Source organism: Elaeis guineensis, chromosome 4, assembly GCF_000442705.2.
Source record: "Elaeis guineensis isolate ETL-2024a chromosome 4, EG11, whole genome shotgun sequence".
In the NCBI taxonomy this organism is placed as follows: Eukaryota; Viridiplantae; Streptophyta; class Magnoliopsida; order Arecales; family Arecaceae; genus Elaeis; species Elaeis guineensis.
Window position 1 is genome coordinate 34,635,046 of NC_025996.2, and position 12,085 is coordinate 34,647,130.

Consider the following 12,085-nt stretch of genomic DNA (forward strand, 5'->3'; position numbering starts at 1 on the left):
GGTTCACCAACTGTTCATTCCCACCACCAGTCGACCGTCGGAAGCTAGCAATTAGCTGCATGTTATCTTGTTGCGTGAAACCGGGGATAAGCAAGGCTCCAAGCCGTATCAATAGATCTGCCATCTGAGATTAACCAAATGATCTGGCCTGCACTTGACTTACCAGAATTGGAGATTGCCTTCCACGTTGGAGGACTTCAGACCGGCGCCTTATAAGTACTACAGACACCAAGAGACCCGTACTTGGTGGATAGAACCTGACCACAATGAGGACCCAAATTGAAGAAAGGAATGGAGCAGCAATCCGAAGCATTTTCCTTCCGAGTTCATAGAAGTGCAAGCACTTTATAATCTTGGTACCAGGAAGTTCTTGCAGAGTTCTCTGCAAAACGATTGTCGACCATACAAATTCTGCCCCTCGTCACGCTTCACCAGAGGTGCTATTTTAAAGATAAACGTCTGACATGAATATTTTTTCGTCCAAACAAAATATTTGTTACGAAAGTAATTGGTAGTCCAAAATTTAAGGCTGTAGAGGATGGAGGGGTAAGATAATGAGTCTTATCTTTCAGCTATGAAGTGAGCAAGCAAACAACCATAGGCATGCCAGATTGGATGAGCATGGGGCAATCACGCCAAATTATTAGCAGGCCAAACTTCATAAGCGGACTTAAATAGTATGGTATGCGGTCGGTGACTGGCCATGGTTATAAACAAGCCAACTGGCCAAAAAATGCTCAAGCTTGCTCAATTATAAACAAGCCAAGCTCAAGGAACAGAGCCGACCATGTGTTTGTGAATTTAACAAAATTGAATCATAATACTGTAAATTTACCTATATTAAATTAACTCAGACTTCAAGCGGGCCATGTTCAGCCTCCGACGAATTTGGGCCTGGAAGTTAGAAACTGGACCAGTCCAAAGGGCTGTTCGGCCCCCGGCCAGCGGTATCACCAGACCCAAACGACAGGAATCCTCACAAACCTTTTTTTTTTTTGGAAAGGAAAAAAAAAAAAGAAAAAAAGAAAAAAGAAAGAACATGTACCAGAGAGATAAAAAAACTTGTAACCTTGATGTTTCACAGGGGAAGAGAGAGAAGAAACCCAAGGTTAAATCAGCATGAGCAGGAAAAAAAAAAAAAGCAGTGCCTTGTGCTGATCCAGATATCAAAAGAATGTTGTATTTGACATTCTTCAGAGGTAGAAGTTAAAGCTGTGAAGATGAACCCTTTTTACCCCCTTCCACTCATCCAAATCCAAGCTTCACGACCGTGACTCTGCCATTCACTCGTCCAAATCCAAGCTTCACGACCGTGACTCTTTCACATCCAAGGGTAGACTCCATACATAGGTGGCAAATCAAAACCGCAAGAAAGATTTTCAAGTGTCGAAGTGGTTGGAATAATTCAGGTTAAAACTTTGGGTTGCAGCAAAGCAAGATGCTGACAAAAACAAATAGAAACATCGGCATTTATTGCAGCAATTCTAGAACCCATCAAGCTTGGGTGGTGGTTTGATCTTTTGTGGAGCCCCCAGATGACAGACCTCGGATCTTGACATCATAGTAGACTTCTTCAACTCTTCTCAAGTCATACTTCATGCCTGCCATTGAGAAGGTTGTGTTAGAAAGTTGGATAAGCACATACATTCAAATAACAGAAATTTAGCTTCTACCACAAAATCCAAATATCTTCACTTCAGAAATGGAGCAAGGAAATGTACACATGAAAGTTTCTGAAGTGATCGTATTTGTCACTACTGGTTCAGGTATACAACAATAACATATGAGAACCTACTATCAAATTTTTTACGCAAGAAGTCATTTCGAAGGTTTAGCATCCTAAAGGCTGCATGGAGATCGGTCAAGAACTTCAACACCTTTCTTGGACAATCGTAATCCCCAGCAGTGACTTGATTCACCACATATCTGGGCTGGAAAGTCATGAACTGTATCAGTAACTTATTTCCCTTTCAGTCACGTAAACAGTAAACAGACAAAGCCAAAGCTGGCATACAAATACAATGTCTTACCATTTCATTGGACATAAAACACAATCCTGCAAAAGAAAAATGACTTCCCTTAGTATTCTATAGCAGAACCCCCCAAAACAATGAGCGGATTGATTCTTTTCCATCTAATGATTACAGACAGATCACAGTAACAAATACAAGGCATACTAGATGACAAGACATTTTCATTTAAATATAACCCAAACTAAGCTACAGTATTACCAATAACGCACCTGAAGAGGCACAAATTTTTTTCAACAAGTTTCTAATAAATGATCAGATATTATTTGAAGAGAACCAGCAATCATATGCACGACGATTACCATTATTAAGAAGACAATTACCAGGGGAAGAAAAGATTGCGAAGATCTTTTAGAATGAAAATAGGTGGTCATCCGAGGCATGGCTCGAGGTAGTTTTCAAGCTTGATTTCGAGAATACGCCAATTGATAAAGTTGTGGGTCCAGGGAAAGAACATGTCCTCTACATCAATAGCAACCAGATCTGGATGCATATGTTTCCACTAACCATTGCTCACCTAGCTTTCAACTTTTCAAAAAGATCGTCCATTGTATCTTCACATACCTAGACAAGCACGTTACTCGAAGAAGTAATATATAAAATCATACTTAGTGGAAGATTCTCCAACAGCTATGCATGTTTTAGGGTGAACACGTTTCATACTTGTTCTCAGAAACATATCCGATATCAAGACATGCTTCGGAGATTATAATTCTCCAGGAAAAGAGTTGCTAAGAGAATAAAGAATTTTATTAAAACATTAATTCCTATTTCTGTTTATTTCTCTTTTTATTAAGCCTTGCAAGGGCTAAATACTTCTCTCATTTTTTCCCAATGGAAAAGGGAAACAAGTAAATAAATTGATCCCTCATACACACTTGAATGCTATTTATCAGAAATACACAAGTATACTTAATACTCATTTATACGGTTAACATGTTTCATGTTTTAGAGACACAAACAGACCATATTTTGTGGCCCTGTGTTTTTGTTCTCTCCACATATCACAAAGGTGATACAGGTTCAGCAATCTGATGCTTTCAGTATGAAAGTGAAAAAAAGACAATGATTTTATATGGCTGACCATAATAATTATCCTTAAATAACTAAGCCTTTTTATAAATATTTTTCAGCTTGATTTGACTATTCTTTTTGCAACGAAAGATTTTCAACCTTTATAACACTTTACATCCAAGTTTTCCTAGGTTCTCTATGCTCATATTGACTCTCCAACAGTTTCCCATGAGTTCACTGAACATGCCAATGCCACCATACTCAACTCTCCTCTGCTTAAGTAATACACCTTAGAGGCCTAATCTTTGCAGAACTGACGTATGTGGTTGAATCGTCATGATGCCGATTGCCAAACATAAACCCCAATACATTATTGTTGATCAATATTGCCTTATGAAAATTTTTATTCATCTCGTCGGCATGGGATGGCTGCATGCACACATAAGCACCTTCCTCCTTCAACCACCGTGCTCTATTCCTATTTAGTGGGTGGTTATCAGCCTCTCTAGTTCAATAGGTTAAATAGAGAAACATGATCAATTTGGTGTATCATTTGGTTGTTAATAATGCATGCTGCCTGACTTTCATCTTGACCTCAATAAAATAAAATTCTTCATACTTTTTGCTGACATCTACAACTTGTAAGATAATGACCTTCAAATTATCCTCCTCTCATCAATCAACATACCATCCGCAAAAAATATATGCCCCAGCAACTTTCTGAAATTGGCATTTAATTAACGACAAATGCCATAGACTTTATACATCTATACCTCCAGATCAGACACCAACAGAGCACAATTATCCTGAAAATTGTAACCACTCTATATCCTACCTTAAGAAAATCACTCTTCAAAATATTTGGCAAAGTTATCTTACCGCAAAATCCAAAGTCCCTATGACCTTCAATTCACTATGGAAGAAAGTAGTCTGAAAAGTTCATATTCCAAAACACAAGTGGAACAGGAGTTCAAACTATAATTTTTCCACTTCCTTGTTCGGTCAGTAATCCTCTTCTGAAACACCACCGCTAGACTTGCATGTAGAAAGATCGTTCAATATAATTATTGTTTAAATGTCCCTCCATTTTCACAGATTGACGATACCATGATAGTTTTATTCTATCAACCTTGATCTTATTTCAAGGTTGCATTTTAACTCTAGTTAACTAAATCAAACCAGTATTAGCCAGGATACTCTATTTCTATGTTGATGATTTATCTAGCTTCAAAAACTTACCTTTTGCATCCCCTCTCAAAGTAGTCTATTTTTTAGTTATCTAGATCCAACAGCAGTACTCATGAATCCTACCAAGATATGTTTATTCTAGGTATTCTATTCAGAAAATTTTAACACAAAACCAGCCAATCTTTCCTTGATCATGCTAACACTCATGAAAAGTCAATTGCCATCGCTCATCAATCCACCAGTTCTGACCCATATCTCCACTATGCTCTCCCTCATCTTAGCTAATTTGCAATGCCCTACACACCTCTTCTACCCAAGCCATCAAAGAACATATTGAGCTTTCTATAGTTTTTATCTCCTTTGTGATGTTTGCCTTCCCTTTGTCTGAACTCTGATGTCATTCCTGTGTCACTCCCTCTTAAATATAAATATTCCATGAGCGTATTTAACTGTGTACCTTTTACCTTTATACTACTATAGACTTCACCAAGCAATCCTTTGGCATTTTGCCATATAATATCACATCACATTTCACAAAACTACTAATTTTAACTTCCTATGTTCAGCAATTTGTGACCAAGAAATATTACATGTTACCTTACAAAGATGACCACCTTATTCCTGAGCACAACAATTTCATCCTCTTATTTTGGCTCCTATAAATATCAAAACTATAAGCTGTCTAGTGGACCAAACTTTCTTAAGCTATGGCGTTAAAATCCTACAAATTATACTCTTTGTCATGGCAACATAGTTTTAAAAAGAACTTCAGGAGAGGCTGGTTGCCTTTTCAGAGCAGTATGTGGAAACTGCTCGATGTTGAAAGCAGTTTTACAATTGGCTTTGACTGCTCAAACAAGACTCAAACCTCCTAGTGCACTCCATTTGATATGGCCAGACTTTATGGGATGATATATCCATTAGTCGTATAGGTAACAAATGCCTCAAAAAAAGAAAGATAATTCACAATTTACAATGGACCTATATTTCTTTAAACACAATGCCAATATGCTTCCAACAAAGAGAGAATATATGCAGAAAGTTTCACATAGTTGTATGCTAGAGAAAAACCACAATCAAAGGAAAGAAGAATAAGTAGACATTATTTTGCAGATGGTTCGGCTTTCATGTGCAGACAAACTACATAAAATAGCCACACTAATCATAAATTTCATGTGGATAGATGAAAACAAAAGCAGAGATGAAATGACTCAAGTGCAGAAGCAACATGACAGCAGTGATATATTAACATTCCAAAGTCAATCACATCCTTCATATGACATAGGCCACAAATACACACACAAAAAAAAAAAAAGGTGATTTCTTTCCAGCTGATGCTCCAAGTATTTTGTTCTCCAAAAGCAAATTCAGTTTTAACAACCAAACATGTTTATCAGAAATGAGATGCACCTATAAGGTAATCTTCAATGTCCAGACCAAACTCTGAAACACTCACTGCACAGAATAAAGACGGATCAGCAAATTCTTTAACCAAGTTCACCTTCTGGATTCTGCAAGAAAACTCTCAGAATAACAGTCTGTTGGGGATGCCAACAATGCTGAGCTGCTTTACATAACAGTAATAAGAAGAAGAAATGGACTGCATTTCAGATGGGGATTAAACCTTTTTTTCTTCAATTCAAGAAAAGGGAGAGGGGGTACCCCCACCAGCCAATGAGGTGTTTGTGGGATAAAAACCTGGGTAGTTGGGTACCACAGCCTAGTGATTAGTTGGCACCCACACGTTAATAAATAGATCACAACTCAATCTATAAATCATTACATCAAAACTGCATCAAACAAAAACTTTAAATGCATGACCCTTCTCAAGTCCATCTTCTTAGGATTGGCAACTAATAACTCAAAACTGGATAAGTGCTGGGCCATATATGTGATATGTCAGAGTTGAGGATCCCAATAAATTCATACATGCCAAAAGTTTGTAACTAAATGAAACCACAAAAGAGACATTAAAACAATGTTTTAAATACCAATACCAAACCCTGTACTGTTTTCCACTAGAATGATACAGCATCATTATGATACTAGTATTGATGGTACATACTGAGATTTACAACATCGAAAAAAAGGGGATAAATTGCCAGATGGTACCATCAATAAGCACCAGCATACACCAGTATGGCCGGTAAGTACCAATACTATGTGTCTTGGCATCCCAACACCCATACAGGTGCTAGTTTTGCATCAAAACAATACAATACCGTTATATAGTCCCATTCTGATGGTTTTTAAAACCATGGCCCAAATTTTGAAGTTTGAAAATTTTGAGAAGAGCAATATAAATCAAAGAGTACAGGAGGAACAAAATGGAAGTTCAGAAAATTTCCCTGAATTCAGGGAATATTATATATCATCTGTCTGCAATTGAAACAAAATTGTGGCTTTCTTACATCATTAAGCAATCAGAAAAAAAAAAAGTAAAAACTTTGGATATTACTGGAGAGATCTCCAAGGAGAATATGCATGTATTTTGCTCAAAGTAACACCATATAAGTGATGCAGGACATAAGCCTTATTTTGATGATATTGATTAAATTATGGCTCATGAGAGCGAGGTTTGCTCAAAAGATCATAATATGTTCAAACCAATGACACTAGGAAAGCCTACATAATCTCACAACAAACTAAGTAAACATTTTTCTAAAAGGTGTTCTAAAAACAAACAAATTTAATAGGACATTTTTTCCATTTTTTATGTATACTTCTGGAAATTCTAAGAACAAGATCCTTTTTTTCCAAGTAGGTAGATGAAATACCTCCAATCACTCTTTTAGACAAATACCCAATGCATCTTTTAACTCATATTTAACAAAATAAAAAGATTTTGCACTTTATAATTTGTCCTAGTTAACAATTAGGTATTCGTATCATTATTGTTAAAGATATTGGGATTACCCTGCTCCCTAATTAATAATGCTTAAGTATGGGATATGCATCTCAAACCTATGCTGAACTACTAATACTGATTTTTGTATTGGTCAAATAGTTGTAGGCACATTTTCGTTAATACAATGCTAGTCCATCTTGTTGCATGCATTATTGACACAATTTGGATGGTTGTTATGTTATGGGTGTTCACTGTATGAATCACAGAAGAATAAAATAAAGAAGTTCCCTAACAAAATACAATGTACGCTTAAAAAGTACCCCAAGCATCCATAAGAATGAACCATAATGAAAGGATAAAGACATTTGTAGTTTATGTAAGAATCTGGAGATATGGATTACCAAGTTGGCTGTGAATAGTTTGGCAGTCTTAACTATGATATCATATGAACATGGTACAAAGTTGAGCACACTGTTTATGCATGTAAACATGATGCAGTAAACAACCCTTCAACCTAAGATCTTAATGGGGTAATAAAAATAATTTATACATAAATGAACAGGCTGGTTTGCAAGTCAAAATGTCAATATAATTAACCATAGCAAAGTTCCACTAGCACCAGTCTGATTGCCATGTTTGCCTAATTGTTAGTTATTTCGAGTTACTAACCATTTTATCACTCCACAAATGTTCATGGTTTGTTATTTTGAGTTATCAATCATTTGATCATACCACAAATGCTGAATTCAAGACTATTAGATGTCTGTAAACTTGGCAATCAATCATGAAATCTGGTACACATCGGGGGAGTCTTGGTAATATTCTTGCTTGCAACTTAATTCATATAATTATACAACATTTGCAAGTAGTCATGGTCCAATGAGAGCTAATGATTTATTGGAAGATAAATGCAACACAGTTATCACATATAGAAAGGAAAAACGAGCTACTAAACAATTTCTTCTCCTAAGCTGTGTTCTAAATGTTGTTTAGATTGGCATCAAAATGAAAAGAAAGCAACCTAAGAGTAACAGCATCTCCAACAACAATATCATAAGTATGAAGCAACGCCATTTATATGAGAGAGAGAGAGCGAAAGAGGACTGAGAAGGAAAGAGGCCTTGCATCCAAGCTTTTTCTCAGCTTCTTCATGCGTGAGAAGACTCCCGGTCTCCAACCAATGCAGAAAAGCAAGCAGTGAAACCACGGTCTGTGTCTCGCTCCTCCAATCCCCATGATACCTAAACCCCAAATCACTTCAATTAGAAACTCCATCCAAGGAGAACAGAGCAGCGAAACAAGTTAGAAGAACCGCATCCACCTGTAATACTGCCCGGGGCTTTCCCGGAGGATCTCAGCGAGCCGACCAAAGAGGTCCTTAAGCACCCCAATCTGAACCCGAGCCTTCTCTAAAACCTCTACAACCACAAAAAGACCCAAAAATAAGCAACAACAGCCCCAACCCTAAATCCTACCATAACCCTAACACTAAAAATAGGATCTTTTTTCCCCAAAAAGGGGGGAAAAACTTAGTTTTGCAGACCTGGGGCTGGGAGCGACTGGTGGACGAGGAGGAGGCTGGAGTGCATGAGCCGGATGGCGCCCTCCATCTCCATGACCACCCCGCGGATCCGCTCGCGGACGCTCCCCGACTCCTCGAGGTGGACCCGGAAATCCTCGAACTGCTTCTCCATCGAAGACGAGAAGGAGGATGACGAACCGAGGGTGGCAGCGGCGGTGGCGGTGGAGGACGAGGGAGAGGCGGAAGAGGAGGGAGGCGTGGGGTGGTTCGCCATCGCCGACGAGAAGGCAGAGCTTCGGAGGAGGAGAAGAGGGGAGACGCGGGGAACACTAAAGCACGGGGGGAAGGCGGCGACGGCGGCGGCAGAGGAGGAGAGGAGGGCGGGAATGGCGGTTCGAAACGCCGCTCTCATCGCAGCGGCTTTGTCCGGACATCAGTTATCACTACGTGTTGGGTATGCAGGTTTAGATGATGTCTGGGTGACCGCTCTCGTTGTTAGGTTGGCAATCCGATTGCTGATAATTTAATATAATAATTTAAATTATTATATTTAATATATTTTTTAGATAATAATTTAAATTATTTTGATAATTTAGATCATTTTATAGGAAGGATGGTTATTGATATTATTATTTTTAATAATATTAAATAAAAATTTTAAAAAAATTATCTTCAAAAAATCATATAAAATTTATTGCCCAACCTTCCCTCTTCCCCTCACCCCTCTCGCATGTGCCCTCAGTCCATGGCTCCTCCATCTCTCTTTGTCAATCTACGGCTCCTCCAATCTATCCCCCACCATCACCCATGGCTCCTTTACGCTCTCTCCACCACCCCTATGGCTCCACACGTGCCCATCTCCTCCTCACCCCCCAAGTTCCTACAGTTCCCCATATCCCTCGGTCCATCACTTCTCCATACTACCACTACACCCACATCACTCCAATTATTTCTCATCAAAGAAAAAAAAGAACACCAAGACAAAATTATTGAAGATATTTTGAAATTTTGATTTTATATTATCGATAATCTGATTGTCATATCAAATATATCAATCAAGATTTTAGTAATTTTATTGCAATATTATCTAGTACCAAATACAGTAATCAACATTACCGATAATTTAATAATGATAATCTATCCTTAAGACAGTCTGTAATAACCCGGCCCAATTGGCCCTGAATCAAGCCCATATGAGAAAAAAAAAAATTTGAAAGAAGACTCCCGAGTCTTCTTCTTCTTCCGTGTCCGATTGGGAGGATTCTTAGGGCCACAAGGAACCCTAGGAAGACCTCTATAAAATCCCCCTTCCCTTCTCCATAGCTAGCCACGATGAGCACTAGTTTCTTCCTCTTCTTCCTTTCGGATTTTTTTCGTTGAAGCTGTCCACGCCCTTCTTGTTTGCCTCAAATTCTCACCGGAGATCTCATCGGAGTTTAAGGTAAGCCTTAGCCCTCCTTCTTCTCTTCCTCTCCTTTCCATGGCTCTGTGCACCTCTCTCCGACCATCGGGATCGTCGAAAAATCCACAAAACATCATGACCCTATTTTGCTATTCGGACGAGCCATCTTTCCTCACTTTTTCGGCCACCGGCACCACCATTTGTGGCGTCTCACCCTTAGGATAGGACCCTCACCTCTCTACATGTCGTCCTCGGAATCCTTGGCCGCCGGCGACCGATCAATGATTGAAAAACAAGAGAAAAAGGGGCGGATCCCTATTTTTCAATTTTTTCCTCCGTCGGCCGAACTTGCCGTCGGCCACTCCCTTGCTCTCTACTGTCAGCGCGCGCTATCGGACCTCCGATCGTGCTACTACCTTTGCCGGAGCTGAGCCATCGAAACCCCTCAGCCCGTCCCCTGTTTCGGCCCAAGGAGGTCGCGGAAAGAAGGAAAAGAAAAGAAGAAGAAAGAAGAAGAAAAGAAAAAAAAGAAAAAAAAAAGAGAAAGAGAAAGAAAAGAGAAAAAAAATAGAGAATTTTTTCTCTCTCCTCTTCTTCTTTTCTCTCTCCTTCCTCTCTCTATCTTCTCTCTCTAGATTCTCTCCATCTTCTCTCTCTAGACCTTTCTCTCTTTATGAATTTTGTCTCTCTAAGGTCTTTTTCTCTCTCTGATTTCATCATGAATCCTAGGATAAACTTGAGATGAAAATATGATGACCTAAGATTGCTCTGAAATTTGTACAGTAGATTGGATCCCAGCTCGGTCCTTATTCGAAATTTATAACATCGATCATGGTTAATCCATATTGAGTCACCTTGATATGATCTCTGATAATCTCGATCATGATTGTCTCGTCTGAAGGATACAAAGATTTTTCTCTATTTTTCTCTCTAAAATTTTCTCTCTCTAAAATTTTTTTCTCTTCATAGATTTTCTCTTTCTAAAAGTCTTGTGGACCAATGGAGGGTCCAGATACTCAGACAAATCCTGATTTTGGGTAATTCTAAGAGAAGTCTGGATTTGTATTATTAAGATCGATTATCGATAATTTCTTCATATATGATTTTTATATTTGATTAGGATCATGAAGAGGTACGATTGTTTGCATAAGATGTTGAGTGGAATATCTTATTTTCAAAATTCATAAATCAAAGAAGAACATTGATTTCTGTGTTTGGATCAGTCATCGATAAAGATAAGAATTCTTGTACATGATTACTATTATATATGCTATTTTACCATTGATCTTGCATCATTGATTTTGCATCGTTAGATTTGAGATCGATGAATTTGCTATTTCCGAGACACCATTATTTGCTTATATGATTTTGAGCATGAGTATGTTATGTCAATATATATGTATCAGAATTGATGGCATAATTATATGGATATGACATATCTAAATTGATCATAATGTAAGTTAGAATTGATTTGATGAAATCAACACATAATGATTAAATGAAAAAGAGAGATATGGTATGGACTATCCCTATCATATGGAACAGCTTGCCAGGAGCTTATGTCTGGGATAGCTCCTACTGGCTTATAGGTGGATCAGTCGGCCAGGAGCTCATGCCTGGGACAGTTCGTCAGGAGCTTATGTCTGGAACAGTCTCTCACCGACTTTCGTACATGGGACAGCCGGTCAGGAGGTCATCCTGGGACAGTCTTGAAAGATTTTTAAGTAAAAATTAATTCAGATAATGACTGAGGTATAGACTTGATTAGTCTAGAGCCAAAAGAAAAAGGTTAAAGATCATATGATAATCAAAAGAGAAATGAAAGACAAGACATGAAATAATTATTGAACAAAAGTATTTCACCCATTAATATATGATGGTGCATCTCTTTTGACAAGATAGATAATTTATAGATGTTTGAATTATTTCGGATATTGAACATGGATTTTATGTTTTATTGCTTATTCTCATTTTCAGATTATATTATTACATCGGTGTGATATGAAAATTCTTACTGGACTTTCTTTTTTCTTCACAGAGTTACAGGACGCTCATGATTGACTATAGTTTGGATTGTGGGT

General features: G+C 38.1%; 1 protein-coding gene across 2 annotated transcripts; it reads right to left on the minus strand.

The window, feature by feature from the left end:
* Positions 1 to 1,130: 1,130 nt before the first annotated feature.
* On the minus strand, positions 1,131 to 9,084 carry LOC105042995 (uncharacterized). 2 transcript variants are annotated; one of them, XM_010920389.4, is made up of 7 exons: positions 8,624 to 9,082; positions 8,402 to 8,498; positions 8,206 to 8,321; positions 5,643 to 5,687; positions 2,031 to 2,056; positions 1,796 to 1,931; positions 1,131 to 1,601 (listed from the first exon to the last, which is right to left on the minus strand). In XM_010920389.4, the coding sequence occupies exons 1-7, from the start codon at positions 9,012 to 9,014 to the stop codon at positions 1,495 to 1,497; spliced, it is 918 nt and encodes a 305-aa protein (XP_010918691.1). In that variant the 5' UTR covers positions 9,015 to 9,082; the 3' UTR covers positions 1,131 to 1,494. The 2 variants fall into 2 exon arrangements, with proteins under 2 accessions (XP_010918691.1, XP_010918692.1); XM_010920390.4 differs by lacking the exons at positions 1,796 to 1,931; positions 2,031 to 2,056 and having other exon boundaries at positions 8,624 to 9,084.
* Positions 9,085 to 12,085: the final 3,001 nt, after the last annotated feature.